Here is a 26340-nt window from a genome sequence, read left to right as displayed (position 1 = left end):
CTGTATACATTTATTTTGTTCTGCTGTACACAAAGGAAGATATTTGGAAGAATGTAACGAAGATCTCAGCCCCCATTGACTACCATAGTAGGAAAAAAAAAACTATTATGGCAGTCAATGGGGGGTGAGATCTGCTTGGTTACAAATATTCTTTTAAGATATCTTCCTTTGTATACAGCAGATCAAAGAAATTTATTTGGTTTGGAACAACCTGAGGGTGAGTAAATGATGACAAAATTTTCATTTTTGGGTGAACTATCCCTTTAACGTTAAGTGTGCAGTTCTAATGTATAAGCAACACAAAATGTGTACAAACTAAAAAAAGCTGTAAGAATCTCTTACCAACACAGTGACATGAAGGAATATCGTACTGTGTCTTCATAGGTGTATCTAGCAAGTTTTTTATTGGTGTATCAAGCATCTTCATGGGTGACTCCAGAAAGCTTTGCAACCCAGGTTCAATCTTTTTAGGTGGGGTGAAGTTTTGTGGTTTGCACTGTTCTTTGACATTTCCCTCAGCACTAGTTGAGAGCACAGTCACAGCCCCAGCCATCTCCACCTTCACCTTATTGGGTGACTTGATGACCAAAGACTTCTTTCTTTCAAACACAGGTGATAGTTGATACTGTTTTAACCGCTGTTCCATGGTAGCTAGAATACTCCTTTGCTGGCTTTGTTCGCAGGATGAAGAAGGATGCTCCTGCTTTACAACCACTGGCATGACTTTGGTTTTGTCTTGATCTTGCTGTAGCACTTCCGTGGGTGGCAGTTGAGCTGAGGTTTCTAAATCTGAGCAGCTTTCACTTTTTATGGCTGGCATACTTGCTCTGATGTTGTTGGGCCCTTGCCGCTCCTGCCTCTTCAGAAGGTGCATTCGCAAGGCTGTGTGCCTCTGCAAATCTCCTTGAGCACCTTGGCTTGAGAGAGACTCTCTCTGGATTTGGGCAAAGAACTCTTGGAATTCAGCTTTGGTAAATGTTTGAGCAGGAACCTGAAGACCGTTAGAAACTTGTGACAGTTGAGATTGAGACACTGGAGACTGGGGGAATTCCAAATGATTTTGTACCCTGCGTTGGAGAGGTTGCTGGTAGTTTGGTTGTTGTTTACTGGTGTTCTGAGAGTACTGCATGTTCTGCTGGAGTTTCCTCTCTGTTAGAGCTTCTGTTTCTTTAGACAAGGATTGTACATTTGACTTAGATGAGTCTGGAAATGTTGAGTATTCTCTTATAGTTGTACTAGACAGTGGTTGTGCTGGGGGTTCAATACCTAGAGATATTGTCTGGGATTCTGAATGAAGACAACCCTCTGTTTTAAGCTTTTTCAAGAGTGGTGCATTTACCTGGATGTGGGAAACATCTTGTTGTGGAGCTGCTTGCATATTCTGTCTATCCTGAGGGAGCTGATGGGGAAATGTGCTGGTGGCATGCTGACGAGGTGGTGGCTGAGAGAGGAAGCTCTGGGATTGTATCTGGTCTTGATCATTTTTGCATAATTCCTGGGACATGTGTTGGGTTTTGTCAAATTGCATGCAAGTATGATTGTGCATACCGGAATTTCTTTGTTGACATTCAGGGGCAGAATTGTGGGGAAATTGTGTAGGAGGTAGGGAGTCTTGTGCCTGACTTTCATGTGAGGGAAAACTGGGATTACTGAAATTCTGAGACTGAAAGTTGTTTGAGGGCATGGAATTTGTACATTGACTTTGACTCAGCGAGACTGTATGTTGCTGCATTTGGGTCTGTGGAAGGAAAAAATCCCACATCTGAGAGTGGTCAGTAGATGGCTGTAGAGCTGAAGCTGAGTTTAAATCTATCCATTCCATCTGAGGTGGGTGATCTGTACTCTTTGACGTCTTTTCCTGATCTGGGTTAGGCTTATTATCTTGCTCACTGTATTGATTCTGAGATGTTGGTGTACAGGCCTGGGATATCAACCTGCGGTCTATTGTTGGTGGCTCAAGATTCTGTTGCTGTGGCAAAGAAAAGTCTCTATTGTCGTGGAGGCTTTCATCAGGTGGTTGTTTCTGTGGCACCTTAATCTGTAGGTTCTGACCTGTCTGAGTGTTTTGTGATGGGGCACCTGCCATCACTGGGGGCAATTTGTAAGATTCATGGCTAAAATCCTGGTTGGACTTAGAGAACATGCTTAAATGCTCAGAGTCGCTCAGAAGGCCCTCTCTATCTTTTTGAATCTGTGAGCAACCATTGATGCCTGTCTGTGATGGCACATTTGACTCTGAAGCTTCCTGACTCAGCGATTGTGTTCCCAGCTCTGGGAGGTCAGAGAGAGTATAAGCAGGCTTCTTTTGCTCAGCTGCAAAGCTAGAGTATCCATTCACTGTAAATTCAGGGTTGTAGCCATTGCTGCCTTGTACTTCTGGGGGTGCCTTGGCAAGTGGCTCGGAGGCAGATGTGTGGGGTGAAATAGGAAAACCTGAGGTAAATGAAGGTGAAGAAGTTGCCTGCTCAGGCAGGTTGCTGGTGACCTGATCTACTTGAGATGAGTTGGTTTGAGGTGCTATAGACACATGCTCTGGGTAATACTGAGACAAAGTTTTCTCTAAAAGGTCACCAGTTATACCCTTTACTGAAGGTGGGCTTGTTGTAGCACCATTGGGCATTGGAATCTGCTTGTTCTGTGACCGTGAGAATAAATCCCCATTGGGAAAGTTACAGTTTCTTTTACTATGTTTTATCTCAAAATCTCCTGTCTTGCTGTGCTTAGGGAATCCTTCTAATCGGTTCTCCGTTCTTGTTTCTTTTTTATCCCAAAGCCTCAGGTCCTCATTTCCATTCACCTCTGAATCAGTGCAGAGTTTTTTAGGCTGGTGAAAGTCCAAATATGTCTGTTCACTTAGAGCATGTTTCCTCTGTCCATTCATCTCATACATGTTTTGATCATATATGCCCTGCATGTTAGCCAGGCTAGAACAATTATCCTGTTGTCGTTTCATCGGGTAGACCACTGTGCTGGGCTTGAAATGGCTCCAGTTTGTGTCCCCATTGAATTGCTGAGACAAGACTTCAGGTGACTGATCTCCATTCTGTCTCTTGGGGAGAAGAGGATCTGTCTGCTGAGTGGCACTGATTTGTGCAAGTATCAGACTTTTTTCCGTCTCATGGCTGGTCTTTTCTGTTTCCATCTGGTCTGCTCTGGGTCCATTCACAAGGCTGCCCTCTCTGCGTCCTACATGGAAGAGAAGGAAAATTACCATAATTGTAAAAACATAATTTAGTTATTATGTTCCGGGGTAGTGTGGGGTACTAGCTAATGATCTAGACTGTCAAAATTTGATTTAAAAAAATTGAAAAAAAGTTAACCAAAGTAAAAATGGCCTAGATTTTACCAAGATCTCATAACTACCAACACAGTGTCTACATCGGACACGACCGTTGTTGTGTCACGGTGCACCGCAACAGTTAGAAGCTGTCCACACTGGACATGATAAAGCAACTGTTCCATTTGTCCTTTGTGATAAAAGTTGCATGTGCACTTGAAATACATCAATAGAATGGGGAAAATAGAAATAGAATAAAAATAGAAATTTGTCATCGCGCTGCATCCAGTGTAGGCAATGTAACTGTTTAAAATGGGTTCTATTCACTTTTGTCGCATCACATCGTGCCGCTCATGTCTGGTATAGACACAGTGTAAAGGTCTTTGCACACTGAGTCTGAAATTCGCGTCCAAAATTTTCACACGTTAAAAAATAAATACAACCTCATGTTGTGTCAATCACGTTTACACACTGCCTCCAAAACTTTCGTCCGTCATAAAAAAAAAATCGGATCAGGTTCGATTTTCTGCATTTTTCGCATCTGTGGCACGCATTTTGAGAGGTGTTATGACAATTCAGAGCTACCATACAAGCGAACGCCAAAATCCCTAATGCCATCTGACAAGTTGATTCACGTCGTCTACAGCACAAAGCAGTAGCATTGTATGATAAAGTGCAGAAAGAGACAGAATATAAAGACAGATTGTGCCGGTATCGCTAGCAAAGCATCAAACTGAGCCACTGACATCCTGAAGTAAACTTTGAAATGCTTGGGTAATCACGCAGCTCCTTGATGAGAACTCTCCTTCCTCTCTACGCAATCTCGGGATTGGATGGACCCGATATTTCCTCTTTCTTTTTGTCTTGTTAAGAAGAGAGAAGACAACTAAATCATGCTCACTGCTTGAAGACTTCATTTTGTATTGTTTTGCAATTTTTTTTTTTTTCGCAACAGATTCATTAATACGCATCGGACTCAGTGTGCACAGTCTCTGTGACGAATTTTTAGGATAACGAATAGAAAAAACACATTTGAAAATTTTGCATTCCAAACTGGCTTTACCGTTCCATTCCGTGCTGATTCGTCCAAGCAGTTTTCATTTTCCACTGTGGGGCTGACAAAAGAGCTCTTTGGAATGTATTACAAATGCGTCAGTTGTTGCCTTGGTAGCGCAAGAGTTTACAGATGGTATGAGATGAAAATAGCGAACGCTTTGGAGGATGATCAGATATTTGTTTTAATTTATTAACTTGTATCTGTTTACTTCACTCAAATTTCTTCTCTTGACCAGATAGAGAGAAACTGGTAGCCAGGCAACAGATAAGTGACCAGTCCTGAGTGGTGACATCGCTACATGCATTCTACCAGCGCATAGCTAACCGTGCTGAGAATTCCAGGCCGAGAACGGTTTGTAATCATGCCGTGCTAAAACAATCTCAAGTGGAAATATATTGCCTCGGTTACTCGTGTAACCCTCTTTCCCTGAAGGAGGGAACAGAGACGTCACGTTGGTTACCAATGAATTAGGAATCTCGCCAGAGAGACCAATCTACTTTGAGTGTTAACTGAATGAGCCAATGCACATTGGCATGCGATATTTGCATCTGACTGCCACGCCCTGCAGCATGGGTATAAATAGGCAGCAGGTGTAACACATATTCAGGTTTTCGCTAAGGAGCTGAGCCGGTGACCCGGCCGCTCAGTGGTGGTACAGCAACTGTGGCGACGGGATATCTCCGTTCCCTCCTTCCGAGATGTTATTTTTTCAATTAAGCTTGTTTCCCCACGACACGATTACAAACCTTTCTCACCCCGGAATTCCCTTTCAGTCGGTCATGTTCAACTTCACTTCGGTGACCAACGAATTGGGAATCCCTATTAAAGTGCCACTGATGCTGCCCCTTCCAGTGCCCTGTGTAAGCCTCCTGATCCCTCCATACCTATTAGGGCAGAAGATGGGACAGGGCTTACGCAGAGAAGGTCGATCATTCCTGTTTCTGCACAACCCACCCAATAAGACTTGGATAACACTGGGAAAGCGTGCCCTTTCTACTGGAAAAGGAACGCTGTGGAAGCCACATACTATGGCGCAGCAATCCGACACTAAGCCAGGGGCTCTCAGTGCTTCTACCCATTTGAGGTGAGAGCACAGGAGGATACCGGCTCAGCACGAAGGCTATAGAATCTAATGAACATGTTTGGTGTCGCCCAGCCCGCAGCTCTACAAATATCTGTCAGCGAGGTGCCATGTGCCAGCGCCCAGGAGGATACAACACTTCAAACCACAAAGAGCTGCTCTGAGGTCCTGAAGCTTTGTGTTTGATTCATGTACAGTCACAGAGCATGGACGGGACGGAACAGAGCACAGCCAGGGCTGGGTCTGCCTCCTTCAGGGGCAGTGCTTGCAGGTTCACCACCTGGTCCCTGAAGGGAGTGGTAGGAACCTTCTGGGAACCAGGTCCAGTTGGGCCAGTAGGGCGCAACTAGCAAGACCTTTTCCTCGTCCTCCCTGACTTTGCACAACGTCTGTGCAAGTAGGCTCACTGGTGGAACGCATATTTACGCAGGCCCCGGGGCCAGCTGAGTGCCTGTGCATCCATGCCAAATGTTCCCTCGGTCAGGGAGTAAAACAGCTGGCAGTGAGAGGTTTCTGGAAAGGCAAACAGGTCTACCTGAGCGGCTCTGAAATGTCTCCAAATCAGCTGGACCGCCTGGGGATGGAGTCTCCATTCTCCCAGAAGCGCAGCTCATGAGAGGTCGTCGGCTGCATGATTGAGCACACCGGGGATGTGAATGGCTTGAAGCAACCTCAGATGCTTCAGACTCCAGAGGAGCAGATGGCGGGCGAGTTGCAACATACGGCGGGAGCGCAGACCACCTTGCTGGTTGATGTACGCATTGGTCACAGTGTTGCCCGTACGGACCAATACGTGTTTGCCCTGTAGCAGCCTTATTAGGCGACTAGAAACTGAGCCTATGTATCAGTTGATGTGCCAATGCAGTTGGGGACCCATCCAAACCCCTGATACTGCATGCCCATTGTGCGTGGCCCTCCAGCCGGTGGCAGAGGCATCTCTGGATGCAACAGCATGCCTGGACACCTGTTCTAGGGGCACTCCTGCCCAAAGCAATTAAGGGCCCGCCCATGGGCTGAAAGTTTGGCGACAGGCTGGTGTGATTTTCACTTGGTGAGTGCCGCGTTGCCACGTTCATCTCAGGACTCCACCGTGAAGCTAGTGCTGAAGCAGTCTTATATGAAGCAAACTGAGTGGTTTTACTGCCGCTGAGGCTGCCATATGCCCCAGGAGCCTTTGAAATAATTTCAGTTCCACTGTCCTGACTGTGAACAAATTCAAGCAGTTCAACACTGACTGAGTTTCTCTATGAGGCGTGCTGTCTGGTTGACCAAGTCCAGCTCCATCCCGAGAAAATAGCTCCTCTGCACGGGGGAGAATTTTCTCTTTTCCCAGTTGACCAGTGAGTCCCAACTGGCTGAGGTGACTGAGCACCAGGTCCCTGTGTTCGCACAACTGATCTTGTGCCTGTGCCAGTATGAGCCAGTCATCGAGATAGTTGAGAATGCGAGTGCCGTGTTCTTTCATGGGAACAATGGCCGCCTCCACGACTTTCGTGAAGATGCAGGGAGACAGAGACAGTCTGAAGGGCAGGACTTTGTACCGATATGCTCTACTCTCTAACATAAAGTGCACGGAACGTCCTGTGTCGAGGGAGAATCGAGACATGAAAGTGCACATCCTTCAGGTCGATCGCTGCAAACCAATCTCGGGGACGGATGCATTCGAAAATGTGTTTCTGCATTAACATTTTGAATGTTAGCTTGTGAAGGGCTCGGTTCAAAACTTGAAAACTTTCTTGGGTACAATGAAGTAGGAGCTGTAAAATCCTGTCTTCATATCGGCTGGAAAGACCAGCTCTATCGCGTCCTTCGCCAGTAGGTCTACGATCACCGCGCGCAAGACATGAGCATTGCCAGCCTTCCCTGAGGTGAACTGGATGCCCTCTCATTGAAGACACACTCTTTGTTGAAGGCTCTCTTTTGCTGCAGGGCCGTCACGCCAACACAGAGACAGAGGCTTTTTCCCTGAAGAACTGGCTCTGTTTAGTTACACTCTTTTAGATCAGAAAGAGCAGAACAAACGGACCGCTCAGGTCTGAAGTGAAAAGCTGAAAATGTGTTGCACCTGCTGCCTATTTATACCCACGGTGCAGGGCGTGGCAGTCAGATGCAAATATCGCATGCCAATGTGCATTGGCTTGTTTAGTTAACACTCAAAGTAGATTGGTCTCTCTGGTGAGTTTCCCAATTCGTCTGTCACTGATGTGACATCGAATGTGACTGACTGAAAGGGAACCATAATCGTTCTGTCCTTTAGAATCTTTCGACCCAACGGTGGAAAAGCAGCTAATGTATATGTGTGTGCAGGGAGCTGGAATTCAGTTGAGAGATGCTAATAAATGCCGTAAGAAATAACAAAAGTCTGAATGTTGTTTTTTCTCTCTCAAGTCAAACTCTACTGTTGTGAAATATTAGCCCATATCTCAAAATAGAAATGCCCACCAGAGAAGGTCTTTAAAAAAAGAAATGTCATTCCTTGCATGCTTAGCATTTTCTTGTACATTCAAATCTGAGAAGCTTACAGGAAAGGGCTGTGTAATGCATATACCAGTGACAACATTTTGTTAAGATATATTAAAAAACAAAGTCCTGGATCTCAGCTTCAGTCATAAACATTGCCCTAACTTTCTCTGTACCCATGTTCTGGCCATTATTAATATATTGCACCAGCCTTTATTTCCTGAGACCCTTGCATTAGTTTCCAAAAATCATTATCTATTTTCACTATACATTTGTATTTATTTTTTACTATGCACTATCCTAGAAAACCACCACATTAAGAGCCATACAGAAAGAACTGGTCTAAAGGATATCTAATATGTAACAGATTCTTCATGGAATGTTTTCCATCTGTTTGAGTCCAGAATGTGAAAAAAAAAAAAAAATGCTGGTCTGCTGGACCTTTAAATTGGAGTCAGCATGTAGAGCGTTTTTTTTATTTAAGAAAAGTTGATCACGAACTACTTCATCATGAACTGTACACACATATTCATATAACTTGGATTAGTTTTATTTACAATGTTTATATTCAGAATTTAACTCTTTCCCCACCATAGTTTTTTTTTCAGCGCCAGCATTTTTGATCACTTTCATGGCCCCCAGAATCTGAATTTACAATATGTGTATATATATATATATATATATATATATATATATATATATATATATATATATATATATATATATACATACACACACATATATATATATATATATATATAAAGAACAGAGCCTCTGTTTTAAAACAAACAAATAAACAAATAAAGCATTTTATTATCTCTTCATGCATTTTTTTTTTATTATCAACTCTTGAATGTGGGTAAGTTTCATTAAAAAAAGCAACATTTTGTACAAAAAGCTTAGAAAAAATTGTCAAAGACTTTATCTGGACTGGATTCAGAATGATAATCAAAACATAGAGAATTATATGCTGTTGAATGTTTGATGATTGCGTTAGCTTGCATGTGCAAAGTCAGTTGTCTTTCTCGTCTTTTTGTGCTTGAATGGACACATACATGCAAAATGCCCATCTTGGCGAATATCCTCATAAACACAGCCACTTGTGTCTTAAGTGAATGTAAACAATTGAGAAAGAACATGGATGCATTTCATTGTATTGTTTCTGTGCATTAGGTCTTAAAGTGACAGCCTAATATATAATAATATATAAGAAAAACAAAACATCACAAAGTTTTTTTCCAATATTGTGCCACCCTACTGGAAAAACTCAAGGGAAGAGTTGTTGAATGACAACTGGTCTTTGTTATTTCCGATCACAACTGGAAAGTGGCTTTTTGTTGTTTATGGAAAATACTCTTCTGTGACTTGGCCTATGATATATTACTGGCTGCAGTCCAACAATAAAAGTTTGATCACATGATTTAAAATGGTATCTATTATCATCTCTGGAAAGGGGGAGATTGTGATTGCCATGCTCAATGAAGCTTGAATATGGCTCCATTCCAGAGCCATTTCAGAGTTTCCCAACAGCTGAGAACAGCCCAAACAGCTTGCCACAGTTGGATAAGCCCACACTGAAAATAACACAAAAAATCTCTCTGAGCAAGACTGACAAAGCACGAGATCCCAGCTGAAAGCTGTCTGTATATGCACTAAACTTTCAGACAATGGTTTTGCATTGGCTGTATCCATACATATAAGTAAAACAGGAAGAATAATACCTTACTTAAATTTAAATGATATATTTTATAAGAACTGTGGACAGTCCAGTGCCTTAGTGCCTCAGTGAGTCTCATGCTTTTATATAACATAAAAACACAAAAACAATTGAACAAAAATCCTTTTTTATGTTGTCTCTAGACAACAGGAGTGGCTTTGAATTCAGTTTGTTGTCTATCCTGTTTTTTTTTCAGTTTCCTTCTTTTCAAATCCTCATTCTCTCTCTTTGTCTCACAAGAGCTCGAACTGTTTTGATCTCTGACTGTAATAAATTAGTGTATACAACTGATCAGTGCTTTGGTTGCAGAACCAATGCAAAAAAAAAAAAAAAAACAATACACAGAGGTACAACAGCAATGGTATTTATTATTAAGTAATTTAACAGTTCCTTAGCCTAAGGGTTGTGGTTGAAATATACGGTCAGTGGGGAGTGAGTTTCTGTCTTTCAACAGTGGTATATGGACAAACAAGTGAATTATTATTATTATTATTATTATTATTATTATTATTATGCTTTATATGATTTGAGATTCAAGAGTCTCTTTTGAGGCACAAGAGACTTTGAGATTATGATTTGGGTTAGTGCTAGGGTTAAGTATTATGAAAATATGTGGTGCACTACTTTGTGTCAGTGTGTGTCTGTGTTATGACAAGAGACAGAAGTTGTGCTGTTCATGTTTCAGACATGGTCCCAGATAAACAGTCAGAGGCTTGACAAGGTGCTTACTTTATTTTTACATCGGCTGTTTCACACTGAAAACTAATCAAATAAATGAATAGCATTTTTTTAGCAGGTCTACAAGATGTACCATATTGGTCTCCTTCATAGATCATAACCAATATGTATTTGAATAAAGTTTGGAGAATAAAGTGACAATTCAGTTGGATTTTTTTTTTTTTTTTTTTGGTCAAGAATCAAACATTAGGTGGCAATTGCTCTTGCACAGTTCAGACAGGAATGAGGACTTTTTTTTTTGAAGTTCCAAATAATAATGGATAAATAGCTAAAGAAAACAAAACCCATTTTTTATATTTTAAAATGTAACTTGCTTGGATATTCTAGTATTGAAATGGATAACGTCATGTAACATGTTGTGCATCTGAGCATTAGTAAACATACTGCTGTTGGCTGTTTGGCTGTAGTGCTCTTGAGTGAAACTTCATTCCTTGGTTCCTCCCACTGTAATTTGATCATACAGCTCATGTGCAAGTGTGCTTTAAATGTCACGCATGCAGGGTTGTAAAAGTGTCTTTCTCACTCTTCTCCTCTGAGCGTTAACCATGCCTTATTTTTCCCTGACACACAGACAAGGAAACAAGCTCAACAAGAATGACAGGTTTCACCGTCAACTTTTGTTGGCATTTATTTACAACTTTGACTTGAAAACATTTTCCAAATTGCTATAAAGAGTAACAAAAGAAACCGTAAGCCAGTTAACATAATCAGGATCAGTGTTTCTTTCCTTTTCAAGTGTCACACTGCCATTGGAGTGTGTGTGTGTGTGTGTGTGTGTGTGTGTGTGTCCAGAAAAAAAAAAAAAAAACTGCACTCTAACTCCATTCAACACATCAGCACTATTAGTCATGAAACAAAATCATTAAACCTAACAAACTTTTTTTTTTTTTTTTTAAACTTGGGCTCTAAACACCACAGCCTGCTTTAATGGTTCCACCAACATCCATGGCATTTCGTCATTTTCTATAAGAAGCCAGAAGACATAAGCATAAGAATGGAAACAAAGAGGAAAGAAACCCTTTGAAATAAACGGTTATTTATAGAGTCAGCATGTGTACGGGGGAAGGTATGAGACATGCCTCAGAGTCTGTTTGGGAGAGCTCTGATATATTTGTTTTGCAATGTATTGATCATGTGTATCACATTCTGATTTTAATCAGATTTCTTTTGAACAATGGAATAGTAAACAAAACAGATAAAACAGAAGTTGTATGTCTTTAAAGTTGCTTCATTTTTCCTCGTCTGTGAACTCATTGTTCATCCTCAATGACATTTTAAATCCTCTTTGTGGGAGAGGATTTGAGGAGAGGTAGATTACTTCAAATGCTAGGCAGATATACTCTTCTGTTTGTAATTTCACCCACAACTATGTCCCCTCTGAAGAGTCAGGTCTGTGTTGGACCTGCCATTGTCCTTTGTTACTAATAGAAGGCAGATGTGGCTCTGCTGAAACAATTTGCAATCAAGTTTTTGTGCCTCGTTCATGCCAAACCATCTTTGTATGATCTGCATTGATGCAACCAATGATTCTGTTGTGTTAGACAAAAAAATTTAAACCCATTAAACTTAAAAACTTAAGTGTATCCAAGTGGTGCCAAATTGACAACTTGCAGTGATAAGTTCATTGCACGTTTCAACCACTTTGATTATAGCAAAGAAATTCAAGTTGAAAATCTGAAAACCCATAAACTTATATCACATAATCAAGTTCACACAGAAATTGTACTGAAACAAATATGTTATAATGATGGAAACATTTCTTACGATGTGGTCTTTCACTTTCCTGTTGTATTACAGATTATATATTATATCACCTGTTACATTATAATTTTGTTATAGAGATTCTACAGTATTGTATAAGTCACTTTCTGAGTTTTAAAATTGTTTTTAAAAAAAACTCAGAAATTAGCATCTGATTTTTGTTTGAAGGAGCGGCTTCTAGTTTAGCGTATGTACTCTACCCCATCAGCTGCACAATAAGTAAAATTTACTTAATTTTTCTTTTGCAAGTTTTTGCACGCATATTTTTTAAGTACATTTCAAATATGGAATTAAGTAACTCTACTTAACTAAGTTAAGTAAAATTAACAAAGAAAATAAGTAATTTTAACTTGGCCAGTAAAAGGTTGAGTAATTTCTACTTAGTTGAAGTTTCTTTTGCAATACATTTTACTCAAACAATATAACACTGAATTAAACCATGTTTTTTTAAAGTGTATGCTTTACTTAGAAACATCTAAGTAAATTATACAATAGATATTGTGTAGACACCATATCTACATAATAGAAGTAACGCGGCACCTGAACACAGAGACCTCAATACTTGGTACACAATACACAATGACGGTAACATTCGATGGCTCGTTTTTGAGTGTGAATGTGGCATTTTGAGTAGAAAATGAACTCCAAATGTCATAAAATGGCAAGTTACTAAACATAACCACAAAAGCAATGATAAAACAGTGTAAAAACAGCTGGAAAACAGTGAAAAATCAACCTAATTAATTATTCAAGGTCCAGATGGGAACACCAGTATCAGAAAAGTTGAGTAGTTTTAGTTAATTTTATAATGTTGATATTTACGCTTTAATTTCTACATGCTTAAATTGAGTACTAATATAGAATTTACTTAGTTTTTTTTAATTCTTGCCTGAACTAACTTTCATGTAAAAATTACATTTGTTTTTTCTGTAGTATTTACTTCACCATAAAATCATTTTTTACAGTGGAGAACAAACACTAACATGCTAAACATTAAATTGTCAAAACAATACGTTGTTCAGTTGTGTTTAGGTTGTTGCTATAACACATTTATTTCCATTTTAAGATAAGAAAAAAAAAAGATAATACAGTAAATTCCATCCCAATGTTTATTGTTTTGAAAAACTTCATAACTGAATAAAGTTATACTGCATTGATTTAAAAAAACAAAACAAAAAAACATTCCATCCTCAATCCCTGCTGATCCCTAACTAGGGGTTGATAATAAAATGATCATTCTGTAGTAGTTTGACAATCTGTAGTTGTTCATTTAAATCTACACTGCCTCTTTCCTTCCCTGTGGTGGTGTTTGATATGTTAGAGTGGATGATAATTAACTCGGCATAGGTTGTATAACATGCTGTATAACTCCAGTTTTAGCAGACTGACCTTTTGCTTCAGACAGTAAATACAGCCACATATTACTACAGTGTAATTATTATGTAATTAAGCACGTTATGCCATACAACAATCTCCCTTGCCCAAAATCAACTTCCAAAATATAATTCCAATATACATTCCTCTCAACTTCTTTCCGTTTCTTTCTACAACCCCAACCCACCCCATTTCTTTGTGTCTGCACCAGTCAATATATCTGACTAATTTGATGAACTGTGCCCAGTGCAAAGCAAATTTCTTTCAGAGAGTGTGGTAGCCATGGTGATCATTATATTGGTGCTGCATGGCCATCTGCTCTAAACATTAACCAAGCATGACTGACTGACACAGATATAGAGACAGAGATAGAGAAAATGCAAAAGAGTGAACACGTGCTAAGCACATTGATTATGGTGGGATCAGCTCTCTTTTATGGGTATGTGACAGAGTTTTATTTACTGCTATGGCATGAAAGCTAAGAAGCCCTAGCCATCTCTTTACTTTCAATGTAACTCTTATATCTGGACTGGGGTCCTCAATTGCTGTGAAGAAAATGTGCTCAGAGTTACAAAACAAAGGTAAACAAAGCAGACTGTTCTCCAAAAAACAAACAAACAAAAAACAACAACAAAAAAAAAAACGACCCTATAGGTTGTTTTTCAAGCACCTTATTACAACCTATATTTACGTTTTAAAGTCATGCGCCCTCTAGCTGGCGTAAAAAATAATGACAGTGTCGTGTTACGTCTGTCGTCATGAAATGACGTCTGACCGTCGTTACCAATCAAAATGCGCGTTCATTTAAATGCAATGTGTGGACTTTTTGCACTATTTGTCCTATTTCCATTTAGCAAAACTCATTTTTTAATTAACAACTACAACCACCCCTAAACATACCGTTAGTGATTTATAGTGCACATACACTTTATGAGCACATGCGTTCCCTGGGATCGAACCCACGTGATTGCATATTGTTAGATATTGGAATGCTCTGCCAATTGAGCTACGTGAAACCCGAAATATGACGCAGATAAAAGAGAACAGTGCAATAAAATGAAAGTGTCCTGTTGTCGATAGGGGCACAACTTTAGCAAACGCTCCTATGGGTCGTATTTCAGTAATTAAAATGAAAGTGTCCAGTTGGCGATAGGGGCGCAACTTTAGTAAATGCTCCTATGGGTCGTATTTCAGGGAAGTAACAAACGACCTATATATGCGTATTGGTTGGCGAACATGTTAAAACAAATGCTGTGTCTCATTTCGAATGCTGTGCCAAATTTATGAATAATTTTAATTAATTTAACTGTTGTGAGAGCGCAACGAGCACTGCTGTGAACGTGTTGGCATAGCAACGTGATACTTCCTGTTTCCTTTTCTGCCCGTGTGTCCTGCTAAGGATGTCTCATTTAATTCTGGTTAAGGACACTCCGTATACCGCATCCTTCACAGGATACGTCCTCTGGAGGATGCAGCCTTCGAAACGAAATGAAATGAGAGACAGCTAAAGTCACATGCTTGTGGCAAGGTCAAGAATAAAAAATAAGCTTCTGAATCTTATAGATGTTTGAGCTTTCCATGTGCATGACATTTTTTTAAGTCTGCTTTTTTTTGTATTTAAGATTTAGTTAATAAAATGTCCCATTGTAAATCCTGACACAGGTTACCCTATACATTTTAGTTAGCACTGATTTATATATGCACATTGCCTGAGCCAAACCACGTATGCAGAACTAAACCTTAACATAAGTGTAACCTGTGGATGGGAGTACTTCAGCTAGCTGCAGTTGGGTTTCATCTTTTTTAAACCTCAGTGTAATACCAAATGTTTATAACTTTGGCAAAAGGTGGATGTCACAATTCTTTTCAGGTGCTTGCATTCTTGAGGAGCACCAAGAGCATCTTGGCAGAGTCAATGACATCAGAGTTCAACTGGAGATCCTGAAGAGAGACTTCTGCAGTCTCATGAACAAGATGCAGCGTACTTTTCCGGAGATGAAGATTATCATTTCACCTGTTCTTTTTTTGGTGTGAGCAATGAAATCTTTGATTCATTACTAACTGAAATAGGTAAGAGACAACAGCCATAGTCTGCAGAAAACTGCCAAGGCACTCAGGAGAGGGTAAGTATACTCAGCATATCTTCACTTTGATAACTGATCAGATAACTGATCATCTAATTCAGTTTATATTAAAAATCCTCATGCTTCATACCCTTGATGGATCTTAATCAGATTGAAACTGTGTCTGTTCCCAGCATTAATAGAACCAAAACTTTCAGTCAATGAAGAAAAAACGGATTCTACCTAAAATGTGAAAGCCTACATGGGCATAAAATTGAAGCCCGAACCCAGCAAATAAACTGAGTCGACCCGACTATTCGGTATATTTATAGGACCAAACCTGAAAACCTCACTTTCTTTATATTTGGAAGGATGATGGAGCCCTATCTAATTGGTCAGCGAAAAGTTTAGGATGCACCCTTTTCTATTACTGTCGATATTGCTACCTACACTGGAAAGAAAAAGTACCTAGGACTTAATTAATAGAGCACTGATGAAAGTAAACTAAGAGTACATTTACACAACAACAATGTACTAAAAACAGAAAAGTTTTTCCTTTGCGTTTTTCGCGTACAGATGGCAACTTATAATATTGATCTCTGTTCACACAGATCCGCGAAAACGACTAAAAATGCTGTATTATGCATGTCAGGCCAGTAGTTGCAGATGTCACTTTATGAAGAAACACTACGGGCCCTATCATACACCAAACGCAAGTGTTTTTTGCTAGTTTCAGCCTGACGCAGTTATCATTTTCACGTCCCGTGTCACTTTGTTTAAATAGCAAATGCATTTGCGCCCATTTGTGCGCCCATGGGCATGCTTGTCTGAAAACGAGGTGTGTTCAGGCGCATTGTTGGTGTGTTGCTATTTTGAGGCAACTGAAATAGACTGCGCCATGCATTGACCAACTGAAAGTCAATGGCGCAATAGTTTTTTTGTTTGTTTGTTATTTAAAGAGCACGTTAGTAATATGCGCCTATAGGCAGGTGCACAACGCACATACACTCTGCTTATAACACACACAGGGACGCGCAGCAGCACACAAGCATGCTGAATATTAAAAATAAAAGGATTACAATGTAAAAGATTATTATTGTGTGCATAAAAATAACAATGCTTTGGTGGAATCCTGCTTGTCCCGTAGATGGTCTGCTCGCGCGCTTTAACCTCGCGCATGAGCAGATCCTTTTCCTTGCTAGAGAAGCATTCAGTTTTTCTGCTTGCAAATTCAGCCATGTAAATAGCAAATCCACCATGGCGTGAGCACAACTGGCTTTTAAAGGGAATGGGAGATGAGACGCTGATTGGTTTATTGCACGTTAAACCCAAAATAAACTCATTACTCATTAAGAGAATAAGGACAACCCTTTTAGACCATGTGCCAGGCACGCCAACCATTTTTCCCGTCATTAAACTAGCAAAAATGGCACTTGCACCGTGTGCTTTAGAACATGCTCTTAGATCGTTAAAATAGGGCCCTACATGACTATAGACTGAATACGTAATACACATACGCTTGATGTCATATATTTATATAGCGCTTCACAATACACATCGTTTCTAAGCAGCTTGACAGAAAGTCATAATGTTATGTTTATAATGCCTTAGTGCTTTAGCAAGTTTTATCATATATCATTGTTATATATGACGATATTTAACAATGATATAAGTGATTACATCTATATTGTATTTATATTGTTGCTAGACCAAACATTTGTAAAAGTTGTTTGACTACAGTTTGTCTAAACGGTTTTACTGTTATGTCATGCCCTACAATTAAGAGCGTGTCATGTTTGTCATTTGAAAGTTAAATTTCAGTGTCTCTAGAACAGCATTCTTCTTAGATATATCACTAAGTTACGAAACATTCCCTCTATTCATGTTGTAGAAAGGTTATAAGTTTATAACTAACTTCAAACTTTTACCTTATTTTCTACACTGGTTACCTCTTCTGTCAATTCTAAAATTATATATACTGTTTCTATATTGTTAATTAAATATAAAAGTTTACAAAGCACTAAATATATCTCCTTAATATCTATGAAATATTTTATCACCTTATTATCCCTCATGTCCATTAAGATTACAAAGCTCTGATCTTCTGATAGTACCAAAATGAACAAAATTCACAAGAGGAGTTTTGGTTTCATCAAATGTATAGGGCCTCAGATTTATCTAAATAAAAGTATAATAGTAATACTATTAAAATTACAATTTAAAATAAAACATACTGCAGTTAAACACACTTCCGTGTTTTGTGTCAATGTGTTCACATAATCATCTGAACTGGAATATTTAATCAGTTTAATTAGTAAATTAGTAATTGCATTTTTGCCATTTGTATATCTTGTTTCATCCCAATGTTCCTCCTTTGTCTTACCTAGAAATTTAAGTATTACTTTATCTTGCCTTTGTCACCTTTTGATTGATCAGGGCTTGGGGGTTGCAAGGCACTATTCTTTGTAAATGTGCAACAGTATGTTCTGCACAAGCTCTAATAAATAAATAAATTATTATAATTATGTAATTTTCTAGGAAACACATTTTACACAACACTTTGAATTTCCCGAAAAAGCATGTGCTCTATATTTGATGTTCGCTTGGAATATCTTCCCATTTATTATTCACAAAACAGTCTGACTTCAGAGACCACTGCTATGCCATTATTTTCTACTGATGGAAATGCAATGCACAGACAAGGTCTCTGACAAAAACACACATGACACACCACATAAAAAGTATTTGACTACATTGGCTACACTCTCTGTATGATCCAAATTTCACACAAGTTTCAGATCACCCCCTAGTCATCTTTAACCTCTAGAAATGGGATAATGACATGCAAGGCTTATGGGTAGTTTATGGTCTTGAATGACTTTGAGATCCAGCTGTCTCTTTGTTAAATCTGCTGTCAATGACTTTTGGCGTGCCAACCAATGACTGTACATGTCAATGATAAACCCCTTTTACTCATTTTCAGTTTATCGAGTATTGAAAACACTCTTGTGAAGTATTTTATGAGAATGATTTCTTGACTCAGTGGCCTTGTTGCACTGTGGCTGCTGGGCTCGTGAGCAGCCTGGTTGTGATTAGTGTGCATTTCTGAGCAATTTTCAGGCAAAATCCCCCTACATCCTCGAAATGGCATTACTGTCTTTCGAAATTAGCATATGGCATACATTTTTTCGAAATCTTTGATTTTGAAGGGGGAAAACCGTCAAGCGTTTCTGTTATGAACCACCGTTTTCTGAAACCAATCAGATTTTCTTTGAATCTGCACAGCTGGAAACACATTTATAAATGCATCATCACTTCATTCACCTCAGAGGAAATTAACAATTGGCTTTCTCAGAAGTACAATACCAATCTCTATTACTTTATTTTAAAAGATTAGGAAATGAAAAAACATTTTTAGGGATTCCCTGAGCTTTACAAAGATATTCATCCAACTCCTTTAACCACAAGACATTTGTAGTTTTCAAAGAACTGAAGATGGCAGAAAAAATGCAAACCATGTGCCATGAGTTTAATTTAGCTAAAGCCTTTTGAATACAGATGTTCTGGAAAGGGTCTAAATTGGCATAGTCAGTGACCTGCTTTCCAGTGACCTCCTTGGCTGGCCTAGGCCTAGTACACTTCCCTACCTAGCCCTGTGACTGGGTTGTACGTTGGTGTTTGTAAACAGAGCGACCATGTGCGCTTACGCACGTGGAGTGTGCTCTTCAATTCGTGCCCTTGCAAATTCAGTCCAAGATTAAACTTTCACAACAATACATATTCTAATACCCTGAAATTTTCCTCAATTTGCTGGCTCACATTGAACATCAAATAACTGAAGAATAAGACAAAGGTGTAAATGGTGTCATATAAATGGCAGCAATCAGAACTATTGTATAAATTTACACCAAAAGTGCTTAAAGTATTGCTAAATAAAGTGCAATACAAGCTATAAGCTGTCGACTAAGACAACTAATAAATTACTATGCAGGCTAGAAAATGTTTTGGACCAAGGACTATGGTAATTGATATACAGTATATATACCATTTTTAATAAATCCCACAAATAAAAATACTGCCTAATATAAAAATCAAAATTTTCATTGCAAGTAGAGGCAATAAAGTGTCATTTGAAAGGAAACTGTCCTGAATTATGATTTTATAAACACCAAGCCATATTAAATAAAAAAAATGATGCTTATGATAGGGTCAATATAAATCTCGATTTCTGCCTGAATGCTCATTGTCCTTACTGTTTCTTTTAAAAATTGTCAATCCTGCAGTTTTCAACAACACCATCACAAATTCTCTAGAACACAAATGTTTTTGTTTTTACTCATGAATTCAACCAAATAAACATTTTTTTTCTAAAGAATTATTTGAGTCTACGCCACACAAAAAAAAATCTTATCGTGCAAAGATCCACCATTTCACAAAAAGAAGTACATGATTGTATCCTGTATCTTGATCCAAACATTCTTATCAAGGAAAAAGTGTCTGACTGTACTTCCAGTTTAGTTCCTGCTATTGTTGTTAGTGTTGTGTATTCTCAGCACTAAATATAATGTCATGCAATGGAGATGCAACAGTTACAATTGTATTAAAGTAGAATTATGCTTATTGAGTGATGTACTACAATATATCCGCTATATTACCAAGGATTATCAATTCTAAGTTTAAAGTTGGAGATGAAGCTTCAACAGTAACAGTAAGACATGATGGCCCTTGACTCTCTCCAGATCCCTTCATTGTAGTTACATTAGCATTTGCACCACCTCTCTATCATGTTTAATGACAACACTCCATAAAGCATCCCCTTGCAGGCATGGACTAACTTCCACACTTCTCATCCAAACAGAATGTTGGAATACACAAGCTAAATACACAAAATAAGGGGGCAGGACTTTTATCTGTATTATTCCAACAGCCAATTATGATGCAAATCCTAATAGGGCTGTTAAAATCAGTTAAGCAAAGGTGGCATTTGCAATTCATTAGTACAGATGCTGTAGCCTTTTGTAACATTTTATTCCAATTAATACATTTGATTTTTACGTGTCAAAAGCAACTATGAAATCAAAATGCATCTGAAACATTAAGACTTGGATATTTTCAGCTGAATGTTGACTTTATTAATACAACGGCCAAAGTTATTCAAGCATTTGACTTTTTCTTTGGAATTTCAGTAGTCTATAGCTTAAAGTCAAACATATGCAGATATGTTCCAGGTGAATGTAGCCCATCTGTGCAGTGCATGATATCTTAAAGGAATATAAATAAAATTCAGCATGGACATTAAACTGTTCTCTAAATATAATTAAAACATTTTTGCTCCTATTGAAAATGGGAGCAAAAATTCATGTGTAAGCTTAAAATTTAAAGACATAAAAATAATAAAGATTTTGTGTACAGATTAACAATGGAAATCCTATTAATGTCAGTCAATGCAAAAAAATTCCGCTCTCCGGTGGCCCTCAGCTAATGGTTCTATGGGGTTGGGTTTCAGTTCTTTTAAAGCTTCTGACCTTGTGGGCTTCCACCACTACGCTTCTGTTTTTTTTTTTTTTTTTTTAAGACCTCGGGACTGTGCTAGTCTTTGTGTCTGCTTGTCATTCACTGATGAATGCAATGAAAGCAAGGAGCTCCACTATTCTTGGCCAAACTCCCACATTCAAAGCATACAACAAATGAAGGAAATGTAGCAAAAATAACTTTGTCAGATTAAAAAAAAAAAAAAAAAAATCTTTGGCACATTTACATGAAAGTTTTTGGAATAAATATTGAAGAAAATTTTTTTCACCACCTAAAACACCCCTTTCTTGTATCTACATACAGATGTCCAATAATGCTGGTGGACACTGAAGAGATAAGATAATTTTGTTAGTAGTATGACTGTTTAGTCTTGCTCTCAGCACAGGAGATTCATTGGCAAATAATGCCTGAAGAAGAATTGGCCAACAGCCTCACAAAGATCACCATTTTTCAAAGCAGGCACATTCCCAAAGCTGTCCTCTACACAACATCTTAGTTAAAAAAATAAATAATAATGAAAACAAATGAGATTGAAATGCTTTGAATACTCTCTGTCTGCACAAGCCAAAAAAAAAAAAAAAAAACAGAGAGGGAGGGAGGGAGAAAGAGAGAAAACGTCAGCCATGTTGGTGAAGCTTTATCTAATATCCTTTCATTATTATGTCAGCTCACGGAATTTAAAGAGGACAGTACAATGCTAAACAAGAGCTGGAAGCCATTAAAGAGACCCTGGGGGACAGAGGAAAAAAGGCAAGAACAGAAAAACTCTCTCACCTTGTTTTAAGTCCCTCCACTTTGTAGAATTCCAACAAACCGTCTAGGTCTCCTCTTAAACAAATCCTAAAGGGCAGCCATCTTGCCTCCTTCTGTTCCGTCTATGAAACAGACTACCTCCGCATCAATATTCATGGGCTAGTCTGACGTCTGCTTTCATCATCAGGGGCAGAAACCCTGTGTTGCTGTTGGTTCTCGAAGCGCGTCCAGACGCAGCCCATAAACACACGCTCACTCTTGTATGTGCTTGTATAGACAGTGAGCAGAGTGAGACAGTCCAGTGTACAAGTGTGTGCAGATCAGAGGAACCAAGCTTGCTTTGCCGGAAAGCTGAAGTAATTGCAAAATCGCTTTCCTGCTGGGTCCTCTACACACAAAGGGACTGAGTTTCTTTTCTTCCCCCTCCCTTTTTACTCTCTTTCTTTTTTTTTCAGCCGCACACAATAGTGCACGCTTTACTGGCTGCCCTGAAGCACTGGACTGGATTGCACCGTCCGCCCACTCCAACAGACACAGAGGGAGGGAAAACACCTCTACTCACAATCTGTTTCAATGACACAAAGTATACCAATTGGAAACAGGAAAAGAGAAATAATTATTGTAAGACGTAAACCAAAATTTCTTACTATTCTGTCTAATTACTAAAAACTCTCAGTCTGTCTCTCTTTTTCTCTCAGATGGTGAAGCACTGTGTCAGCTTCTATGAAGCCTTGCCCTTATTTACACGTTTGGTCTTATTTTGGCACACAGTGGTTTGGGGACTGTACACTTAGATCTTAAAAAGTGAACAAATTCTTGTCTTACAAGCAGGAAGCATGATCCTGAATTTATACTGTTAAATTTACCACTGTGAGACAAGAAAGTGAGGCTTTGGTGAGAAAGAAATTTGAATGACATCTGATATTTGACCTAATGCTCTAAATGCAGATAAATATTTTCTGTACTGAGAAAAGAAAGTTCAAAGCTTCTCAGTTAACACTATGGCCCTTGTGTGCAGTCATGTACATGTGAAAGCTAGCACTAACCCTTCTCCTCCTCCACCCTCCATTTAGAGCTTTTAAACATCCCTCTTTTTTTTGTCTGGATTTTAACAGGTGGTTCTTGCCTGAAAAAAAAAAAAAAATCTGCCTTTGGCTCCTCACCAGTTTTTAAAGGGAGACCCCACCTCTTTCCTGTGAGCCACAGCCTTGCTGGAGTGACGTTTGTTGACTCAATAGTTTCAGGCAGGGAGCAGAAAAGGAGATTTGTTGTTACACCGCATGGAGGAAGGGCAGTGGGGGAAGGAAGGAAGGTTTGCATGAGCAGTACTCACCAGAAATGGCCACTGCACACGGATCAGGTCAGCAATTGTGCAATAAGAGAACAGGCTTAATAAATGCATCTCCTGGTCAAACACTTATCAAAGAATCCAAGTCATATGGTCACGTTTTTAAAAAAAAAATGTGACTAATCACATTATAATCACAATGTTTGTAACATTCATATTCTTAATTATTTGTCAATTTATGATTGATTAATACATTGTAATAACAACTGAATAACACATTTATATATAATTACACAATTATATATAATATTATATATAAGAATTTTGTAAGTATTGTACGAGTTGTCGATTTCTTATGAATTTATAAGATGTACAAAAACATGCGATTTCTAGGTAAAACGTCACCCCTAAAACTTACCCTCACAATCGCACGTGTAGATCATTAAAAAATTTATTAACGTGATAGTACAAATTCACCACAAATTAAAAAAAAAAAATCATTACAAATTTTGTCAGTGTGTTGGTCCCTTAAGTAAGAAATGATACAATATGGACTAAACAACAAAACAATTCTTTCTTATGAAAAGTGTGCTCAGTTTCTGGTAACCGTTTTGTGATTTTGTCTGTTTGCATTCCCAGAGCATCCGAATATTCTGTACAGTCTTGCACAGTCCCGTAAAGACAAATTGACATTACAAGGTGATTTCTAAGTACTTGCAGAGAAACCCTGCCTTTTCATGTTTCGTTCATAAACAAATTGCATTGCGTATGGCAACACCAAGCTGGTTGTGGTATCACTCAAACTTTCTTTTTCTTCCCCTGGTCATTAGTCGCACAATACCTAAAGTCATTACTACAACACACCCTATATACAACCACAGATGCGTTCCGGGCTTAATAACATTATTATAGGGTCTTATACTAGGATTGAATTGTCTGCCATTCCGGCTCTGGCTTGTGGTTATACAGAAGGCTATATGGCATTTTCTAGTTTTCTGGACTCAAAGCCCAGTGTGAATGCTATATCTCTATTAGAGAATGAAATGTAGTTGAAAATAACCTAACTACAATGTTGACCAAACAAAACTAAGTGTCCCTCCTGGTACCCTCTTCAGCAAAGATATGTCTTTCGAAGAGGTGTCAGAGATGACAAATCATCACTCCTCACCTCTTGGGGGGAAATCTCTCACCTTGTGCGTGAAAAAAGGGCTTACCCCACACTTCTGGGGACAATGACACACTTTTAACACGAGTGACTTCACATATCTGCTTGATTACAGACATTAAAGAGGGCTTAAACTACATTATTTTGAGAGTTGGAAGGCTTGAGACAACCCTTGTGATGCTTCAGCTCCAAATAAAAACATGAGGGCTGACATTTGATGTAGGCTTGGTAAACAACATGCACTGCTGTATTGAATTTTAAGATTGTGAGACTAATTTAAGTAATTTTCTGCAATAAATCAACTTCTATGCAAACACACAAATTACTATAGTGACCTCCTCTAAAAAGAAGTCACTTCTGCACTTATCTTACAAGACTCATTAGTGTAAGACCTTCATTTCCTATTAATAGAGACCCAGCGGGGGGGGGTGTTGTTACAGCAGAACAAACCAACATTACACAGACATAACCAACTCAAAGAAGTAAGAAAATTTGAACTGGTATAGTGAAAATTTGTTTTCTGTTTCTGTTTTTCTTGCATCTGCATTTCTATTTCTATTTTACATTGTAATTATCTATTTTTAATTACCCCCTACTAAGCAGTTGCTTCAAGTGAAAAGGTCTGAAGCTCTTTTCACGCATTCTGTATACAGGTGCCTGGCTCTCTCTCTCTCTCTCTGTAGGGATGCAGGATTTTACGAGGCTCTATGCACAAAGGCTTATTATTCTCTTTGCACAGACACAGGCCATGTAGGGCCTTCAGGGGATGAGACCATATTGTGGCCACTGCTGGCCCTCTCTGTTCCCGTGAGGTTCCCGTGAGGTTCTGCATTACACTTCTGCTTTTCAAGCTCTACATTAGGTTCATCAAACTATCATTTGATTCACATATCAACATGAACAGATGGTATAGTGGGGATTATTAGCAGATATTTGATTGAAATTGATGTCTTTGCTGGCACACTAAAGCAACAGATATAAATTGCCATCTTAAATCAAATGATTTGTGAATCATCTAATACCTAAGAAGTTTGCACAGTACTGTATTGAAAATATTCTTAAGTAAACCTATACTGTTATATTGTTAATGCAGGGATTTAATCTCAACAATCACCAGATTTTTTAGGTAATTCAGTATTTATGAAAATTGAGTGTGAACTCTTGGCACAAAAGTATTTTTTATTTAATTTTTTGTTTATTTGTATGTTTAATGTAGTGACAATAAACAGCATGTCAGAATATAGTATTCATAATTAGATACTTAATCACATTTATAAATTTCAACTTGCTTCACTAAAACAAGTAAAAGTTTAACTTCACTACAATAAATGCCTTTTTTGTTTAAATGTTTAGTTTTGTTTAAATGTACTTTGGTTTAAATATGCTTAGTGGTCTTAACAGCAGTAAAAACACAATCTAGCAAATATCTAATTTTCTTATGAAGAACTTTTTCACTCAGCTAATTTTACTTTATTTGACTGTTTTGAATAGGCTATATCTGGATGAAGAGTTTACTGTTTTTAGGTCATCTGGCATGAAGGACAGTTCACCATCAGTCTGCTAAAAATCTAGCAAGATAAACATCTGTTTTAAAGAGAATGGAAATTGTGACCCATAAGCTCTGCTTTAGCTCAAGGTAGTGTATTAAAATGGATGGAAGAAGTGCACCCCCATCTGTTGGCTAACTACAGTCACTGCAGGAAGTCTGAGCATAGCATATGCCCAAATTCTTTCTTTATTTCTTTCTATAGTATACAGAAAATACAAAATAAAAATACAATTATTTTTAGCTTGCTCACTGGGAGTAGTAAGACACACACCATGCACACCATTTTAATCAAGCACAATACATGCATTCTCATATTTGAAGTTTAGTGTAGACAGTGTTTTGTTGCACAACGATTTAACAGAGGAAATCATGACCTACATTTACATGCATGCAAAATGGGTTGTACAAGACAAACTTTACAATGTTAAATGAAGAAAAAAGGTATGCAACAACCACGAAGTGCTGATATACTAATATTACATTTGTTAAAAAGAAAGTATTTATCTTAGACTAAACATCTTACAC

General features: G+C 38.5%; 1 protein-coding gene across 2 annotated transcripts in view; it reads right to left on the bottom strand.

Annotated features, from left to right (window-relative positions):
- tet2 (tet methylcytosine dioxygenase 2) overlaps positions 1-22220 on the bottom strand; it is a 30655-nt gene extending 8435 nt beyond the window's left edge. Inside the window, exons 1-2 of one of the 2 annotated variants that reach the window (XM_051888938.1) lie at positions 21835-22220; positions 343-3186 (exon numbers count right to left, since the gene is read on the bottom strand). In XM_051888938.1, the coding sequence (XP_051744898.1) occupies positions 343-3142 (2800 nt within the window). In that variant the 5' untranslated portion in view covers positions 3143-3186; positions 21835-22220. The remainder of the gene's footprint in view (positions 1-342; positions 3187-21834) is intronic. The other variant, XM_051888927.1, reaches the window with a different exon arrangement.
- Positions 22221-26340: the final 4120 nt, after the last annotated feature.

Source organism: Ctenopharyngodon idella, chromosome 1 (genome assembly GCF_019924925.1).
Source record: "Ctenopharyngodon idella isolate HZGC_01 chromosome 1, HZGC01, whole genome shotgun sequence".
NCBI classification, from domain to species: domain Eukaryota; kingdom Metazoa; phylum Chordata; class Actinopteri; order Cypriniformes; family Xenocyprididae; genus Ctenopharyngodon; species Ctenopharyngodon idella.
The sequence above is the reverse complement of the archived record's forward strand: the minus strand, read 5'-3'. Positions and strand labels throughout refer to the sequence as shown.